The 18,587-nt window shown below is 47.1% G+C and overlaps 1 protein-coding gene and 1 long non-coding RNA gene across 3 annotated transcripts in view; one reads left to right on the top strand and one right to left on the bottom strand.

Annotated features, from left to right (window-relative positions):
- UBASH3B (ubiquitin associated and SH3 domain containing B) overlaps positions 1-18,144 on the top strand; it is a 72,032-nt gene extending 53,888 nt beyond the window's left edge. The window contains exons 7-14 of the mRNA XM_040534528.1: positions 4,564-4,699; positions 5,105-5,225; positions 6,226-6,348; positions 8,130-8,222; positions 8,886-9,030; positions 11,589-11,695; positions 12,636-12,745; positions 13,578-18,144. Of these exons, the coding sequence (XP_040390462.1) occupies positions 4,564-4,699; positions 5,105-5,225; positions 6,226-6,348; positions 8,130-8,222; positions 8,886-9,030; positions 11,589-11,695; positions 12,636-12,745; positions 13,578-13,715 (973 nt within the window). The 3' untranslated portion in view covers positions 13,716-18,144. The remainder of the gene's footprint in view (positions 1-4,563; positions 4,700-5,104; positions 5,226-6,225; positions 6,349-8,129; positions 8,223-8,885; positions 9,031-11,588; positions 11,696-12,635; positions 12,746-13,577) is intronic.
- LOC121058673 overlaps positions 1-18,587 on the bottom strand; it is a 39,368-nt gene that overhangs the window by 7,214 nt on the left and 13,567 nt on the right. The gene's annotated exons all lie outside the window — the stretch shown is intronic.

Consider the following 18,587-nt stretch of genomic DNA (forward strand, 5'->3'; position numbering starts at 1 on the left):
TCAAATCGTTCATATAGCAAAATAAGGTTGCCAGCACCTTACCGGCTTTTGAACATTTCTCCTGAAAAAGGTTTCCCTGTTGCACTACTCAGACGATGCAGAAGCTGAATCCTGGCCTCTGCAGGACATGGTTTTATGGCTAATATCCCAGTGGTGCCTCAGGAGCTCTGCCCGGCACAGACCTTGCACTTCACAGAACAAAATGACATCCCTGCCCTGCAGTAAGGTCTGTACCTCGGCTGCAGACCAACAGGCTGCCATCACTAAGAGACAAGCCTGGCGAGCCATTTAACGGGGCAGAAAGGGCTCTGCTTTCAGCAGCAGAGTCACTGCCCATGAAACCAGGTTGTGTCCAGACTCCAGGGCTGAATTCTTTCCCTGTCTTCTGAAATCGGAGTGGAATCACTTCTGATCTGCAGACCCCAAGGGTTTTCCATACACCTAAAGAACTCCTCTCTGCTGGCTGTGGCACTTCCTGGTGTGCTTTCTTCTCGTGCCAGAGATTGGAGCTGCTAGGGACAATGAGGGGAAACATTCGGTCTCTGATCAGTGCTATTGGTTGGAAAATAATGGAAGACAAATTGCTTTAGTGTCCCACACAATACAACCCAGATCCTAAGTCTGGGTAACCCCTTCCTGCCATCCCTGCAGGAAGGGCGACGTTAAGGCATCCAGCAGTGCTTTCAGGTCCAGCTTTAGCTATGAGGTTATGCAAAAAGATCAGCTGGTTTCTTTTTCCCTTTTTTTTTTTCCCATGATAAGAAAGCTTCAGAAAGCAAAAAGCATGAACCAAAGACGCTCATTTGGAAAGCTGGACTTGTTTGCTCTAAATCTTAGGATCTGAGAGTCAGTGACACATCATGGCTGCTCTGCTGCTAGTTCTGAGTCCTGCAAGAGAAAAATAGCCTTTCTGAAGCCAGCACTAGACCCTCCTTTGGGGTGAAGCTGGCTAGATTTGTACCAGTGACACTAGATCTGTTCTGACTGAGCCTAGGAGGGGACCTTGCCATAGGTATGTTAGAAACAAAATGGTTTTTCCCTTGTGTGATATCAAGCTGGAAATATTCTCCCGGTAGCAGCAGAAGCTACTGGTGGGTTGAAGCTACTGGAAATGAATCTGAATTACAGATCCAGTCTGTATAGTATATATATATATTTATATATATATATATATACACCTTCAAACCTCCCCAGCAAACCGTTGAATATTTTCTAAGCTGCTTTCCATGCCTGTGAATTAGTGGGCTACCAAGTCAAAAGAAATTCTCCACCCTCGGCACACGGAGCCCAGAGGAAGTGGGAAGCCCAGTGAAGGTACACACATTGACTTGCCCCACAGAAGCCACAAAAACCAAGCACACAATACCATGGGTCTCTTGCATATGCATTCAAAGGCATACGGCTGAAGGAAAGATGCTATCTTTGTATCTGCGGACCCAGCGCTACCCAAAAGCTAAAACTTGCGATGATTCCCTGCGCTGTTTTTCCATTACCAGCAAAGCCAGAAATAGTCACCTCCTCCACCCCCAAGTGGCTAGAAGCACTATAGATATTACACAGCAGGCTATTTCAGCTCCCCGAGAGAGGCCAAAGCTGTTCCTTGCCCCTTTAAAAAGCCTGAGAAATCAGGGTTGGCACAAGGAGCAGGGGGAGGAAAAAGAGCCCCAATTTTTCAAGCTGTATTTGTGCCTCAGGAGGTTTTTCCCCACTTTGTCTCCTTCCCGTTCTGCAACAACGGCAGGTTCGCTTTCCCTGGGGACCCCTCTCCCCCAGGCAGCAACGAGTGGCAAGGCAGAGGGGTCTTCTCTGACCTCCGAGGACTGCGGACTGGCACCGCTGTGCCACCACAGAGCCCCTCTCTCCATCCTCTGCTCCAGCCCCTCCGCTCTTCAAAGGGCCTTTCCTGGCTGGGAGGACGCTGCCTCCAGGACACGGCGTGTTGCTGAGAGCCGGGAAGGCCAGGCGCCTCCCTTGCCCCATGCAGAAGACAGAAGATGTTGTTGTCGTCTGTTTGCCAAGCGGGGGAACCACGAGCCTTTGGGAAAAGCTCCCGAACAATGACCTAGCCTGAGAAGATGACTAAGCTGAAAGAGCTTCAGCGGTTCCTGTTTTCCAGCAGCATCAAGGAGATACCACTGAAGTCAGGCCGGTGGCTCTCCTCCGGGCACAGCAAGATCGTGTGCCTTTGCCTCATCACCATTTGCAGTGAATCCTAGCATCTATAAATAGATAGCCCAGCGTCCATGGCCTTTTGGTAAGGGCTTAGAGAGAAAGTAAGTCTCAGAAATTGTGCAGCAGCTCCTCAGGGTAAAGGGAAGACAGGTAGCCAAACAGATCCTTAATATTCGCTAAGCCAGTGTCCTTGAAAGACCGTCACGTGGAGAAAGGAGAAAAGGGCTGAGACAGAAGGGGGCTGGAAGCAGCAATGCGGAAATAAAGACAAAGAGCTCAGGATCCGCTTTGTACACTAACAACGACGGGAAGAAATTCAGATCCTTCTCACGCAGAGGTATTCGAGTTTCCAGGTCAGGGAGGATGCATCTCCGCGCAGCTGGTCGCACCCGCGCTCCAGGCTGACCACTTCACACAGGGATAAAGGTCTGGTTGTGCTCCCTGCGCAGGGCTGAGCTGCCCTGGGCTTGGCACACGCTCATGCACTCGCACAGCTTCTGGATCGGGGTTGGCCTTATCCTGCCAGCTGGAAGCGTGGTCCGAGTGCGGCTCTGCCCGCAATCTATCAGATGGAGAGGCTCCAAGGAGGAGGGTTAGACGTGATTTCTCACCCCAGCACCTGCTAGTATTTCCCTCAGCTTATCCACAAAGATCTCTTGCCTGCATTTAACTCCTCTTCAAGACCTACCGCCCCTGTTACACCTCGGAGCTGTACCCTGCGTAACCCGCAGGGACTTGCTGCCCTGACCCCGTTGTTCTGCCTGCAGCTGGGCAGCGAGCTCCTGGAGAGGAACCCTTCCTTGGAGCAAGCTCAGCTCTTGTTGGGAACTCGCCATGAATAAAACAAACACATTTATAAGAATCTCCAACCTCAGAGGTTCAGGTCTGGAAGAGTACAGGGGGCTGGAGAGGTTGTCTGCTGCCAGGGGGCTGTGCCCACAGAGGCTGCGGCGGGGCTTCTGCTCCTCGCTGTTGGATGGGGACCAGCAGCGCTGTCCCAGCAGGGCTGGCACCCGCCTCCTGCTCCCCCGTGCAGCATCACCACCTGACTGAATAGCCTCATGGACCTCAGTCTCATCCTTGCACCCAAATTCCACCAGATAAGGGACCGACAAAAATGCAGACGACCTATTTTTGTTCCTTTGGTAGAGGCATGGGTGTTATTTTAACAGCTAGGAGAAACCCCTCAGAGTTTTTACCCTAAATAGGTGCTAGTCAGGAATCAACTTGTGACATTTTTAAGGCACTGAAAAGTGCTAGCAAATGCAACAATTTCTGTCAAAGCCAATGACCATATACATTAACTGACAATGGTTTTTTTAATGACTAAGCAAATGTAGCCCATACGATGTATGTGAATCAGCAGAGGGTCACTGCAGCCTCTGTATTGCCTGTCAGTTTACTCCCCAGGGTCTTGGGCAAAGTCCTTGAATGTCTGGGCATGAGAGCTTTGCTCAGAGAGCATCACGAGATAAGCATCTTGAAGGGGAACGGGATCTATAATGTCCCTCCGGCTCCATTTAACAGGAAGCACTGGGGAGAACAAATTCCCACTGTAGATGGGAAATGGAATAGACAGCACTAAAAAATGCAGAACCCACCACCCAGACTGAACGTGCCACATCCCTACAAGGCAACACGAGCTATTTTGTGTGCTGGAACCCTGAAAAGTGCCCAGCACGACAGGCAGGGCTGTGCTCCAGCCTTCCGCGGTATCTGCTAGGCAGTGAAGCACGGGCATTTTCCTTCCTGCTCCCAGCCAAAACAGGAGATGCCGTTCAGCTGGTAGCCAGTGATTCCACATGCTGATTCTCTCTACCCCACAGCCCGTATCTTGCAAGTACAGAAAGGGATGTTCCAGTTTTATTTAACATTGGAAATGGCCCCCAAAAAGCAATCCACTAGCTCGGCAAATTATTGTGTGTATTTCACATTCGTATCACAGCAAGCCCACAGCCAGTGGCCAGACCAAACCCTGCTGTACCAAGCACTCCACAAATATAAAAAGCAAGGGCGAGTGAAAACTCTCTGTAGTTTCCAAACTTTGGTCCACAAGAGCACAGTAAGTAACGGGCAGCAGGTCCCCGGGTGATGTTAGCGAGATGGGAGGAAGGCCTCGGCACTTTCCAGGAGAGCAGTAGAGGACTGAGCCTCATGGACCAACGCATGGGGACTGTTCTGAGAAACTGTTTCTAAGGAAATTGAGACCGTGTTTGTCTCTTCACGTGTGTACATCACATAGCAAGGTGCTCTCTAGGCAGAACTAAAATAATAATGTAATAATACGAACAAAAATAATTATCACCTGTTCCTGCAGACTACAGAAATGGCCTTGCTCCAGTCTGAGGGCACAAAGCATTCCCACAGCCAACATCTTTCTGGTTTTGGCAGGTCCTACTCGATTCTGAATACTACATCTTCCCCGTCCCTTCAAGCTTTCAGCGACGGAGCTCTGGAGAGAAGGCAGCAGGAAGACCAGGGGCCTGGGGACACGGGGCCACTCACTATCATCTGCCAGAACGTGCAGGTAGGGACCCACACGCGCACACAAATCACACACGCTTTTCATGGCAAGCCTCCAGCAACTGTTTTTTTCCCCAACAACTTATCCTCTTGTCTGCTTTCGCTGCCTGCCTTGGAAGTTTCAGCTCACAATTCTCTACAAGCGTTTGAACGGCGCAGTAAACCACGAGCACAGAAGACATCGCCGTCCCTAAAGCTGCTCTTCGCAGGGAGCGGCAGGGCCCCATCCTCTGCTTGTTTTAGCAGTTTTATAACAGCCTAAATACCAACTTCAGAAGAGTTTCCTGTACCCGCATCTGCACTAGGCTAGAGCAAGAGCTGTCTGGCCCTGAGTGCTGTTAGTGAACCAAACCTCAGAAAAATACTTGCACTTTCATGCAGGTCAAACATCCTGTCATTTTTCTTCCAGCCGCTGAGAATAAGCAGTCAGCCAGGGCCTCAGAAGCGCTGCCTTTTCGTCTGCAGACACGGGGAGAGAATGGATGTCGTTTTTGGGAAGTACTGGTTGTCACAGTGCTTTGATGCCAAAGGTGAGTCAGCTCCTGTGGATCTCTCAGGCTGCAGGTTTAGAGAAAGGAAAGAGAGCGGCAAGTGCCCAGGGCAAAGCCTGGATGGGAGCTGTGGTTTCCTGACCCCAAGTGGTGCTTCGAGTGTTAGAGCACTGCGCTGGTAGGGCTGCGCCAGAAGCAGAAAGAAAAGCCTGGGAGTACATTCTGTGTTTGCTGATATTTGGGAAAGTGTTGCAAGAAAGGATTCTATTAAAATAGTCCCACCAAAGGGCACTGTCATGTGGAAATGAAGTCATGATGTTGATAGTCAGTGTCCAGTGCTAACCCCAGTGCAACCAGGAAAAGCTTCCTTTGGACGACTGGTTCTCAGTCCTAAATGAGAACAACACCACTATGGGTAGGGTTCAGAAAGCCTTTCAGGGCATAAATTGGAGATTGCAAGCCAATAATGAGACTATAAACAAGTCCTGAAGGCTGAATCTGGCATAAGCCCCAACATACATACATGCTTGAGTTACAGACTACAACTACAGACTATACGACGATAATTTCAGGCTCTGTTGGTTTTAGATCTGACTGGAAATCTATCAACAAAGTCTTTTTCTATTTGAGAAACACCAATTTCTTGTAGCCAAAATTCTTGGAAAAGGGGATGATTTTACAACTACCTTCTATCCAAATTACATCTGAAGAGCTCTGATGTTTGTGCCTCCTGTAAAAGCATAAAATTAGGGGTTTCATTTGGTGTGGGATGGAAATTAATTTGCTTCTGGTGATTAAAGACCTGTCCTAAAGCTAAGTTTAAAGCGTAAGTAACATTCCCTGCTGATTTTGACCTGATACATCTGCTTAACTTAATTTCATCAGCTTCTTGATAGCTCTGCACGGGAAAAACTGCTCGACAGCCCGTGGCTGTAAATACGCAGATGTTGTGGTGACAGAGGGTGGAAAGAGGCGTGATGCTCTCTGCCTCTCTCTGATCTAATAATTCCAGCAACTGCTTCTGACCTCTCCCTCGCAGGAAGGTATATGCGTAGTAACCTGAATATGCCTCACAGCTTACCTCAAAGAAGCGGCGGTTTCAGGGATTATGAAAAAGACGCGCCAATCACCGTGCTGGGCTGTATGCAGGCAAGGCTTGTAGGTAAGTTGTCCCCAGCAGACAGGAGTTTGCCCAGGACACTTTGCTCTCTTCCTCCCACACACCCAGCCAAAGAAAGAGAAAGTGCAAGGCGGAAAAAATGAATCAGGAGCCCCGAACTAACGGGATTTAGGTGTTTCAAGAACATCTGCAAAGTCCCTTCAACTTCCCTGGCAAGTCCCCTCTTTCAAAGAAAACCTTGTCTCATTCAGCTGCTGCAGCTGAAGAAAAGACAAAGCACAAGATCTAGGCCGTGCTATAAAATCACGGCCATGAGCACTACGATCGGAGAGCATTCGTCACTGCCCTGTACGTGGGCTGCGCTGGAAATGCTGCTACCAATGCCGCTGAGAAATGCAGCACTGAACGTGAGGGTCACCCCATGCAGAATATCCACTTTCCTTGATTATGACAGTCTGAATTTTGATCTGCAGTTCACTAAGCCAATGGACTTTTAGCAGCCTCTCTGGCTTCATGCTGGCAAAAACACAGTCCAAAATATTTCCAGTGTGCCCCCAACTCCCCCATCCTTGTCCCCGACTCCTGAGCCTGTTGGTTGGTGTATAGAGAGAAAATCATTCAGTAGTGAAGGAGCAGATATTGAGCACTGGGATTAAAGAAGCCCCTCAAAGGACGTGAGCTTCAGAGAGCAGCACTTAGCATTTTCCCAAATTCAAATCCTTCGCGTTGGTCACATTCAAACTGGGGCAGCTAAAATTACACTCGCTTTTTAAACAAAAATAAATCACCGTACGGCGCCGCAGGACGATCGCTCTCCGGGCCGTGCGGCATCAGGGTTGGCACCACGCACGGAACAGAAGGCGAATCTGGGAGCCATCACAGCACACTTCGCTGGTGTCATTACATGGGGCCGAGCACGCGGCCGCGTACGTGACCCAGGCGCCACCAAGCTGCCCGCGCTGCTGCGGCGTGCCAGCCGTCTGCAGGCACCCGCTCCCGCTGCAGCACCACGGACTTGACCTTGACGGCTGCTGGAAGCGTAATTCCTCCTCCGACCAAAGCAAATGAGCAGCATCCCCGTGCCGGGAGGCTGCTGCACGCGCCGCTCTTTCTAAATCGCCCCACTTCTCTCAAGAGATTTCGAGCTCATTCTGACATGGTTAGAGCCATCGTTAAACCCGTGAAGTCGAGGTTAATAACCCCTTCTCGCTCCCACCTTTGTGCCCTGCCTCTTCAAATAGAACAAAAACATAACTCTTCCTGCAAGTCCGTGCAATGCTCAGCAGAGTCCCGTTCACATCTGGCTCCCTTAGGCTTTGCAAGAATATTAATAACCCGAATAGTGGAGTTGATTCTTATCTCATTTTCAGTGATCTTCCACCTGTGTAATGAAATGGTAATTTATACCAGCAAAGAATCGAGCCAATTGGATTAAGTTGGGTTTGAATTAAAGTTGAATCATTCTGATTTATGACTTATAGATGAAATTAAATGAAATTCAAGCTCTCTACTATTTTTCTCAGCGCGCTGTTTGCTTTTTGGCTAAATGTAAGAGGACAAAGTGAGCAAAAGCTGCTGCGCTTTCTTTGCATACCGGTTAAGTACGCAGATGCACGTGGAGCAACATGCAGAAAAACGTGTCCCAGTTCCACAGCTGTGCACACCGCAGCAATAAAATACGATGGGTACACTCATTTCCTAAAACACGAGCGGTGCAGCTGGGAAGCTTCTTTAGCTCCTTGCGGGGTGGCAGATACCTGCACCCTGCTGTTACGGTGCCATTTGTCTGTTTTTATTCACGGGTGTTAAAAACTTGCTTGCAGGTGAAGCCTTGCTGGAAACTAATACCATTGTAGACTACATCTACAGCTCCCCGTCCCTAAGGTGTGTACAGACAGCACACAACATCTTGAAAGGTAAGAACCCATCAAGCAGGAAAGGCTGCATTCTTCTCACTTTCTGGGAAAAAAACACTGCCAACCAGATAAAAGGCAGCCTGGCACGGGGAACGCAAGCAAATGGTAATTCAGGGGGAGGATTATTTCCATGGGAGTGCACTTCATGTTAGAACAACGCCACCTGCAAGGAGCCCTTTTCTTATTGCATGGTGTGACAAGCGTGTAGGGAAGTGGTGTGCTGGAAGTGGTTTGCTGGCCCCGTCGCCAGCTGTGGGTCCGGGTTGGGATTTGCCTGCCCTGCAGAAACCAGAGGTGTGCAGGGGACACGTCCAGCTCCGTGCTCCTGCGGCTGCTCGATGCTGCGTGCTACCTGGTGTGAGAGTAATGCTCTGCACAAACTGGGAATGGTGATGGGACATCAGATCTCCTGGCATTGGAAACAGTCAGAAAAAAGCTCCAGAACGCGGTCACACCTAGGTTACTGCATGGAGTTACCGCCCAGAGGTTTGCATGCCTCTGTGCATCGTATGCCAAGTGCATGTATCAACTGCTTCCTCTTCTCATAGCTACTGCTTAGGAAGAAAAAAATAATTTATAATCAAACTTAAGTATTAAAGCTGCAAAGTCTCACCTCCCCCAGGTGGTTTCACTGATATCTGGTCTCTTTTCTCCCTTTTCCAGGTATGCAACAAGAGAACAACCTGAAAATTCGAATAGAGCCGGGCTTGTTTGAATGGACCAAGTGGGTCTCTGGGAACACACTACCTGCTTGGATACCCCCCATGGACTTAGCTGCAGCTACTCTAAGCGTTGATACAACCTACAGGTAGCAGAAAGGGGGGTGAGGGGGTCGTGGATTGCTTTGGGGATTTGTGTATCCATTTTATCCATTGCGGATACATGGATACATAGCCATTTATCCATTGTGGGTACACGGATATTTGGGATTTGGTTTTAAAGAGTAACACTCTGCTGAATTTGTAAATTTAAGCAGTGACTGGAAGAGCTGCTGAAGCTCCCAAAATTGGCTTAAAGCAGGCTGGAGGCTGCTCTATTGAGCATGACCTGAGAATGGCTTATTATAAACCAAATTCCCCAGGGCACTGGCAAGGTGCAGCTTATTGCTGATGATGGAGGCCCTTGTTCCAGCCCTCCTTCCTTCCTGTGCACCTTTCACATGCCCAGGAAATCCTCCCAGTTTGTTCGTTTGGGGCTTTTTCGCTCTTTTCCTAACACATAGGAGTTTTACGAACCCGTGTAAGGCTGTGCAGCCTTACTTGATCTGGAGTCTGGAGGAAACAACAGAATTAGTTTTGCTGACTCAGTTCACTGACCATCGTGTTTATGGACTGAAATCACATCATGGGTTCGGTAATGCCTGCCCTGCCCTTCCCCAGGGGAAAAAGCTTGTCTGTCTGTCTGCCCTGTTTAGCGTGGTGAGGGATCTTAGCTGTACATTTTGCAACGTCCTGGGGAGCATGTTTACATCTGCCAGGAATGCAGGGTCTCCTGAATCATCAAAATTCAGAGATTTGCTATCAAGGAGGCGAACATAAAAGATTCATCACTTCTCAGCGATTATTTCTATTTTCTGGTTAAAAAACATTTGAATGGTGAATGGATAAATACCACCGATCTCTCCTCGTGTCTTCCTCGGGGAAATATACAGATTATTTGCTCAGCTCCAGCGGCCCGGTGCTCGGCAGCTCTGCCGGTCAGCCCTGCGGCTGCCGGATCAGTGCTGGTGCCTGGTGGGGTGCCACATCCTCAGCTCGCTCTGCCACGCTGCCCTCAGCCCAGCACACCCATTTTACATTTTTTACCGTAAACCGCACCGAAAAAGGCTAAATAAAACCCAGCAGAAATTGTCATGTGGTAAAGGACAGACAGGATGGTCTATTCGGGCTTCCTACTCTCAAATTTATGATTCACTTCTGCAAGCCAGGCTTGAAGAGCTCCCAAAAAGAAGGAAACTCCCCAAAGGTCACACGCTTCCAATCCTCCACCACCAAAACATCTGTATCGCTACGACTTCTCGCAGAGACCAGCCCTTTCTATTTTGGCACGAGCCTGATCGCAGGCTGAGCAGTCTTGGATGAAAACAAAACCTTTATAGCGCACGCAGAGCGCACACACACGGGACTTCCACCGAAATGGGCTTGGTGACAAACATTTTGTGTCTCGGCTTTTGTGGTTTGTGATATCACCAGAAACGCTGGTGTTTCCCGTAGGCTCAGCACACCCGGCTGCTTAAGAACACTTAAGTGAAGCAAGCAGCTGAAACGTTAAAAAAAAACTGATTTTTTTCATACCTAATTATACCATAAAGCCTCTTGAGTTACATCCTTCTGGTCTGCAGCTGAAATTCCAGCACAAGGGTATCTAAATAGAGGTCCTCACGCTGTGTTTGTCCCTGAAAGGCTCTCACGTGGCTCAGGCTCAGCAGAGCAGCTGGACCAGGAGCGCGGCTGCTCCAGAAAGCACGTGCCTGCCGGGAGGGCTGCAAGGAATATTCTCAGCCTGCTTGTGTGTGGTCGGCTGGTTTGATGGGGGATTAGGAGACATCCTCCTTGGTGCTCTCACCTCCTGTCACACGGGTGATTCCTGTGCACGTCAGGTCACTGAATGGAGGGAAAAGCTGGGTCTTTTCCTTGCACCACAGCAGGAAAACACAGCTTTCTGCTTCCTATCCTGTGCCCTGCGCACATCAACCTGCTTCAGCTGGAACGATTGGCCAGGGCCCCGTCGGGCAATTCACTTAAACGCCCTGGCCCAGGAGGAGGCCAGCTAATTCCAGGCATTTCCCAGCAATGCAGTTTTACAGACGGCCAAAGCAGCAGCCTGCCCCTGCCCTTCAGCACTGAAGCACACGAGCATTGAGGACAGCCAGCATCTGCCTTCTGCAGGCACTGCAGCTCTCCTGAAGCAGCCACGGGTGTTGCTGCCCACCCTCCGACCAGGCTGCAAGCCCTGGCAGAGCAGTGCATTTTGTTCTCCTGCCCTTCACGCACTTTATTTGGGTGGATGAGCCCTGAAGTCTATTGATCAAGGGACGTGTAAATGTAAAGTGGTGTTGCCATCGCTGCATGGCATTGCAAAAGTAACACGTTTGTAATCAGCATGTTACAGGCTGCCTCCTCTGAGCTGTCCACATGAGAGGAAGCATTTTCTTAATTTCCCCGCTAATCAAAAATATCTTAATGGAAGACAGGTAAACATCTCAGTCTGGAAGTTTAAAAATCCCCATGGTGGTCCTGACACTGAGCTCTGGGGATCTGGGAAGTTAGAAGAGTTAAAGACACACATACGCTCAGAGAAATCATCACTTGCACTTACAACTTTACCTCTTCTCCTAATTTACCATTCCTGTTTTTCTGCTCACAGACCTCATATTCCCGTCAGCAAGTTGGTGGTTTCTGAATCTTATGATACGTACATAAGTAGAAGCTACCAAGTAACAAAAGAAATCATCAGTGAATGTAAAGGCAAAGGTAAGTGCTACAGAGGGGATGAGAACAAAGACAGGCTCCCTGGGATGTGAACACTGATACTCCTCTTCGGGGAGGTGAAACCCCACAACCAAATCTCCCATCCCCTCTCCCAGAGGGGTTGGAAACGCCAGGTTAAACTGTGGGTGTCAGAGCTGAGTTTAGATAGGCTCAGCCTACAGGAAAGCTCCTTCAGCTTCAGTAGCAGAAGTATTTTACAGACCCCCAGACAATGCAAACAGTCTTTTTCCAGGGAATAAATAAGCTATTTGCACCCTGCTGTCTGTTACCAGGATCAGATGGGGCATCTTCCACCCCCGATCTGTGCTACCCTTCTGTAGTATATAACCCACAAAGACTGCAGAACGTTTCTCCAAATGCAACACTGAAATAAAAAAATCTCTAGCTTCTATTTTGCATTCACAGCACGGGAACAGGATGTTCCAAAATTCTGGGGATCTCATTAATTTCATTCCGCTGATCCGTTTCCAAATTCTAAACCTTTTATTTTAATAGTTTGCACACAAGCCTTGATAGCACCGTGCGATGTTGGGTGTAAAGGATCTTGGAAATGGAACTCTAAAGCAATTGGGATGAAAAAGCAGCAACTGAGACTAAAGTGCTTGTTTTAATCAGAATTAATTTTTAAATAGAAGAAAAGCATTTTTTCACAAGACAGGTGGAATCTCACTGGAATTCCTGTTTTCCTCAGAAAGCCATTTTAAAAATAAGTAGCACAGAACTAATCAATCCTGAAAATTGAGAAATGCTCTAAATAAGTCATTAAATCACGCCTTTTCCCATATTCACGTAATTTAATGAGCTTTTATATAATAAACTGAACCTGTTTTGAACATTTTAAAAGGTCAGCTGGATCTTGGGCACCCATCCCTAAAGCTGGCTTCATCTCCCACCTCAGCCTGCATTTCTCACTGTATTTCAGGAAATAACATCCTGATAGTGGCACACGCGTCCTCCCTGGAGGCTTGTACCTGCCAGCTCCAAGGGCTCTCGCCGCAGAACTCCAAGGACTTTGTACAGATGGTCCGAAAGGTAATTACCAGCAAGGGGTAAAGCTCACTGGCTTTAAAAAGAGAGAAGAAATTTGCAATCTGCTTAACCAGGCAGAGGACACTTTGTTCCTCTCGACTGATCGTTCAGCCCGTTACTGGGTTTCACGCACTTCAGAAGTCACGAGAGGAAAGCGGATTAGTTAAAGAGGCTTATCTTAACGTGTCGCTTCTGTAACAGATAGCAGGGGATCCGATGCTCACCTACAGCTGCCACGCAGTGCCACTGCTGTAAGCCTCCAGGCTGTACAGAAACACCCCGAGTGCCATCCAGTTCTAAAACCACCCCAACCAGGGCACTTCTCCTTACTACAGCCCTTCCCTTTCTCGTTCCACTCTAAACAGCTGTTAACGGGCAAGAAAAAGGCCTGAAAACGATAATGGGGTCTTCTGCCCTCATTCCTTTACTCCAGCCCTGCATAAGGAGATGGCTTTGGCCCCTGCCAGCCTTGCAGACACTCTCTGGGATATTCACAGCTGATCTGAGCACCCCTGAGCCACAGTATCATCCATATTTCCCCTTCATAGCTGCGCTGGCCTTTGGGGTTTGAGTCCACGCCAGCCAACATAACACCTTTGGGTTGAACTGATCATATTTAAGCTACCTTACAAAACCATTACCCGTCTTCCCCAGTGTTTTACACGTACAATGCTGCATGAAATCTGGCTGTCACACCAGAATCCTACAGTCATCTCCTACAAACGGGCTTTGGGAAGAGGGAGAGAGAGACAAGAGTCTCTCTTTAGGAGCACAAGAGCTCCTTGTGCAGCTCAATCCCTGCTTATTGCCTTTATTTCCTTATCTCTCCGCACAGATTCCCTACTTGGGGTTTTGTTCATGTGAAGAACTCGGAGATACAGGTGTTTGGCAGCTTACAGACCCCCCCATCCTCCCCCTCACACATGGACCAACTGGAGGCTTTAACTGGAGAGAAACCTTACTACAGGAATAGGCAAAGCCACGCGAGCAAGGAGAACCCACGGCCTTTCTAAGCGTCGGAGAATGTCTCTTCGTTCTTGTGTTTATTGACAGTGGAGAAGTAGTCCTACTATGTTACGTGGATCACACAAACAGCTCTTCTAGCATATCTCTTACACGGCCAGAGTCACGCAAAAATTCTCATATACAACTAGGCAAATACAAAAGGGACCGATTGGGAGGAAAAATATTAAAATATAGATCGAAACTCTTGCACTGCAGGGAATCTCTGTTTAGTGAGTTGCTCGGGTAAATTTTCCCACCTTGAATGGAGCTCTGTTAACACCAGTAACATTTACTGCCTTCTGCACCCTGTTAGTAACAGCTAGCACTGTGTGAAAGGCGAGCATTCAGGATGTGTTTGGGTTTTTTTCATTGCTATTTTTTGCAAAGCATTAGCAGGCTTGCTCAGGACCACGTGTTGACACCCTCCTCGCTCACAACCCCCAAGTTCTCAGCACCGTTCACAAAGCCTACCACCACCAGCTGGAAACGAGAGGTCAGCATCGCCTCTGCAGGCAGCATCAGATTGTTCCTCTCCTCTCTGTCTGCCCTGGGTCAGGTGTTTGCATACTGTGGATGCAAAGACTGACACTGATCTGCAGCAGAAGAAAAATCTGAATTTCACATCACTTACAGATGAAGCTTGCACATCAAAAGACAGCGCCATCGTGAACAAAGACTGGGAGCTGTTGCTCTTAAGTGGAGATGAAATAAGCCAATTCCAATCAAACCTGGAGGATTTAGAAAGGCTGTTTTGTTTTTTATTCCCCTTTTATTTAAATTATTGAAATCCACTCTTGTGTGCAGACCCAGCCTAAAGCGTCTGTGTCATTTATACCCCCTGAAAAAGGGGTTTTGCCTTTTTTACTGAGTTCTTGTGCTGGTCATTTACACGGTGGTGGTTTTCTGTTCCTCGTGAGATTTTCTGTCAGCCCTGATAAGGTTCTGCAGCAGGCAGCTTTCTTAAGTGGGTAACGCTGAAGTCAAAAAGGCGGCACTGAAATTCGGCCTAGGCTGCATGCTTGCCTTCCTTTCGTTTACTCCTAAGTGCCATCTGTCGTAAAAACAAAGCAGAGCTGAAAAAACAGTACACTGAAATTTAGGAGCAGCGTGCTTTGTCCTATCGAGATGCTATTTATCCAGTGGGGAAGGGTTAGTTTTTGGGGATAAGGGCTTCCCTCTGGACCTAAAATCTGTGAAATCACAGGACGTGCTGTGGCAGGCAGAGCAGTAGGCCCCTTAATGCAACAGCCTGCTCCTGCAAGACGCCAATACCGGCTGCGTCAGAGGAGAACACAAAATACCCCACAGAGGGGAGTTTATAGGACGAACTGGCTTCAGAGCAGGTTTCTCTTAGACAGTATTACCTTAAGTCTTCTGCCCTGAATCAAAAATTTCCTGCAGACATTTGTATGGCCAAGTTTGAGAAGGTACTCAAAAATGTGTATAAATGAGATAAAAGAGGATTTGGGCATACTCCTTTCTTGGTTTGGAGCATAATTCTGAATATCCCCAAAAATAACAGCAAAGGCAGTCCAGAAAAGATTCTGGCATCCTAGAGTTCCCCTCTTCTGTCCACGTTTCCTTCCGCAGCAAGCATTAGTATCTTTATTTAAAATGTTTGTATGGCACAGAGGTTTATAGCAGCCAGCTTTGACAATGGCCTATTATTCACAGAAAGATCAAAGTCTGATTTTGGGTGAGTTTCTTTTACCCCATCGAGCCTTTGGCAGGACTGGCCTTACCTTCAGTTGGTTAAGATGGGGCTGCACATTCAGTAGGCAGAACAAGTAAGGAGCCATAAACTGCAACCCCTCGTTCCTAAATAAGGTCAAACCCCCTGCAGCTGTGCTGTAAGAGACCTTAACGGGTTGTAGCTCAGCTCTGTCGCTGCTTTAACGAGTTGATCTTGAGCTTGCCAGGGCAAGTATAGCAAATGCTGTACAGATTTTGAGTCGGCAGAGAGCTCATCCTGTGCAATACGGTCACAATCCGTACCAGTAGTCCGTTACTTACACATTTATGACTATGTAATGCTCAGTAGGCCACTCATAAGCGCATTATGATTCCAGGGATGTATTCTAAAAAGTCAGGGAGATAACTTACGAGATGACAGAAAGAAACTGCTCCGCTGCAGTTACGCTGCTGTCACTTTAGTTCTTAAACTATAATTTAAGCTATTCTTGGCTGTGTTCAGACATTGTGAAGAGCGTTTCTGGCTTGTTTTCCTCCATGCTTACTCACTGCAAATTTGCAAAAAGTTTATTTAAAACTAAATAGGTGACAATCACACAAAAACTAATTTGGTTACCAATACACGTGTGATTCTCTGGATGGTGTTTTGTTTCATGCTACGGGTCAGCAAGCTGTGAGTTGGGATGCCAAATATCACCTATACAAAACAGTGCAGGCTACTTAGGTCCTACTACAGTTAAGCCACATTACAAAGAATTTATTTTGACAGAAGCATGAAACAGAGAGGGAACAAAACCTGAATGCACAATTTGAATATTGTACTAGCTGATCTTTGCGTATAATGAGTAATACAGAAAAAAAAAAGTGTTCTGTTTTAGAAGGTAGAATATGTTAAAATACTCTCTTCTTAAAAATATATATTTTTGGATGCTTGGGAAAGTATTTTGACAATTGTAGTCTTATGTGTCATTAGATTTTTCAGGTGTCAAAAGTCTCAGAAAGAAATTTTTATTTTCTTCCAGCATTTGGATTTCTCGTAGGTGTTTTGTGTTAAGTGTTCTCATGTTGCTAAGGCTTACTGGGGGGAAAAAGTAACAAAGATGTTCCTTTTCAATTTTTAATTAAGATGTTAAGAATACAAAACAGTTGCTGCTTCACTTCCACTCCACTGCTGTTCATTAATGTATATTTAACGTCGCTTCAGCGTTTTGTCCCAGAAAAATGTTAGACTTGATCTGCCTGAAATGGGTGCAAGTGTTCTTGCCATCACTGTGGGCTGCACTGGATCCTAAGAATTCAATTAGGGTGTAGAAGGGAAACAGCAGTTCCTAGATTTTCCCTCTTTTCCCAATTCAGGAATAAAGCTGAAAACCTGCCAAGAATAAACTGTTCTTCCAATAGTTCCATAGACTGTAACTTAAAGGTTGGGCTAGAAAAATAAATGAATAAAGCTCTAGCACATCAATTGCTGATGGGAGGATGGCACTCAGCAGCCAGAGGGGCAGAACTGGCATATTTTAAACAAGCTCAGATTTGACCAAGTCTTTGCAAAGGGCCTGTACCCCTGGCCTCGATATCTCCCTGTGCTGAAGTGGCTGGGAGGAGACCGCAGCATGCCCCAACCCTGCTGACTTGAGCTCTGCTCGTGGATACTTTCTAGCTTAATACAGATCCCAGGTCTAAAGTTCCATGAATTCACCCTATATTTTGTGCAGTGGTAGCTACAGCCAAATGCTTAAATAGTCTGAGCACAGGGCCAGGTTCCCAGCAAGTGTAAATTGAGCCCGTATACTCAAATCAGAGCTTTGCCTCTTTACATAAACTGAGGATGCAGGTCACCATTTGAGGGGAAAAAAATATTTCCCTTTTCACTCAGTCTGAACAGTGTTGGAAAGAACAGTCAGCTGATGTTAAAAGCCTCCTTTTCTCCTCTGTTGTTAGCTTCTAGTATCAACGTTACTATGAAAGTGATAACTTACATCACCAGATAAGCAGTTGTTTAAATAATTCTGCAGGAATTGTTCTTCATGAAAGCAACAAGAGATAATTCTGCAAAACAAAGAGGCTACGAGAGATGCTAGAATGCAACTGCCCAGCATATTATTTTGTAACCACAGCCCTGAGTCCCGGGGGTAACAATATCTTAAGGACTTTGGCATTGTAATCGCTCCCTGTGTACTCACTGCAGCTCTTGGGGAGAAGAGGCCAGAGGATGGGGAAGGGGCTGCCTGGGACACTGCGACACGCTCAGCCTTCCCACTTAGCTGCTGCACTGGGACCAAGGGGTTGGAGACTTCTCCCTCTGGGTCCTCAAGAACACCTGACCCAGAGGCCAGGGACACAAACAGGAAGATTGCTCCTGATTTCCCCAGGCTTGGGATGAAGCCCCACAAAGCCTGGTCCTACCACAGGCTGCCCCCCCCACCTGCCTTTGACTTCACGAGGAATACAGGGGAGTCCTACATCAGTTTGGGGTTGAGCCCTCCCAGTCCTGATTTGAGCAATGCATGAGAGTGGGATGAGAGTCTGATTATGTTCGTGCTCATTTCAAAAAGAGTGATGCTAAATAGTTGAGTTAGGCCATAATTAGATAAATCTCATTAAAACCCAGAGCTGGAAATTTGTTTGCAATGCTTCACAACTTAAAGTACGTTGAAATTCCATAAGAAAACTATTGTTTAGAAAGGAGAATTTAATAGTTAAACCACAGAAGTGCTTAAATATAGGGGAAATTATTTGAACTTCAAAATAGGTGAGAAGAGATGGTGGGAGCAAACATGCTTAAAACGGTGAATGAATGAAAAAAATTAAGCATGATTGGTTGCATCACTCTAAATTGCTATTTAGTTCTCACCACTTCCCCAAATACTCATTCCCTGGGGAATATTCATGAACCATCCACAAAACATAACAAAATACACAGCCAGTTCCTTTCTATTTCTTCCTATTGAAATGTATTTTCTGAAGTTTCTCTTTGTGGTCAGTTCTTAAAACTTGATGTTATCAGTGCATACTTTTTTTTCCATTTTAAACCTATTGTATCATTCTGTTTATTATGTTTTTTAGTGTGAGCAGATTGTATTTATTTGAGAAAAATGTTTGCTGTTTAAAAAAACAATAATTGTATTGCCAAAAATAGCTGTAATTA

The sequence above is a fragment of the Cygnus olor genome, chromosome 22 (assembly GCF_009769625.2).
Source record: "Cygnus olor isolate bCygOlo1 chromosome 22, bCygOlo1.pri.v2, whole genome shotgun sequence".
NCBI classification, from domain to species: domain Eukaryota; kingdom Metazoa; phylum Chordata; class Aves; order Anseriformes; family Anatidae; genus Cygnus; species Cygnus olor.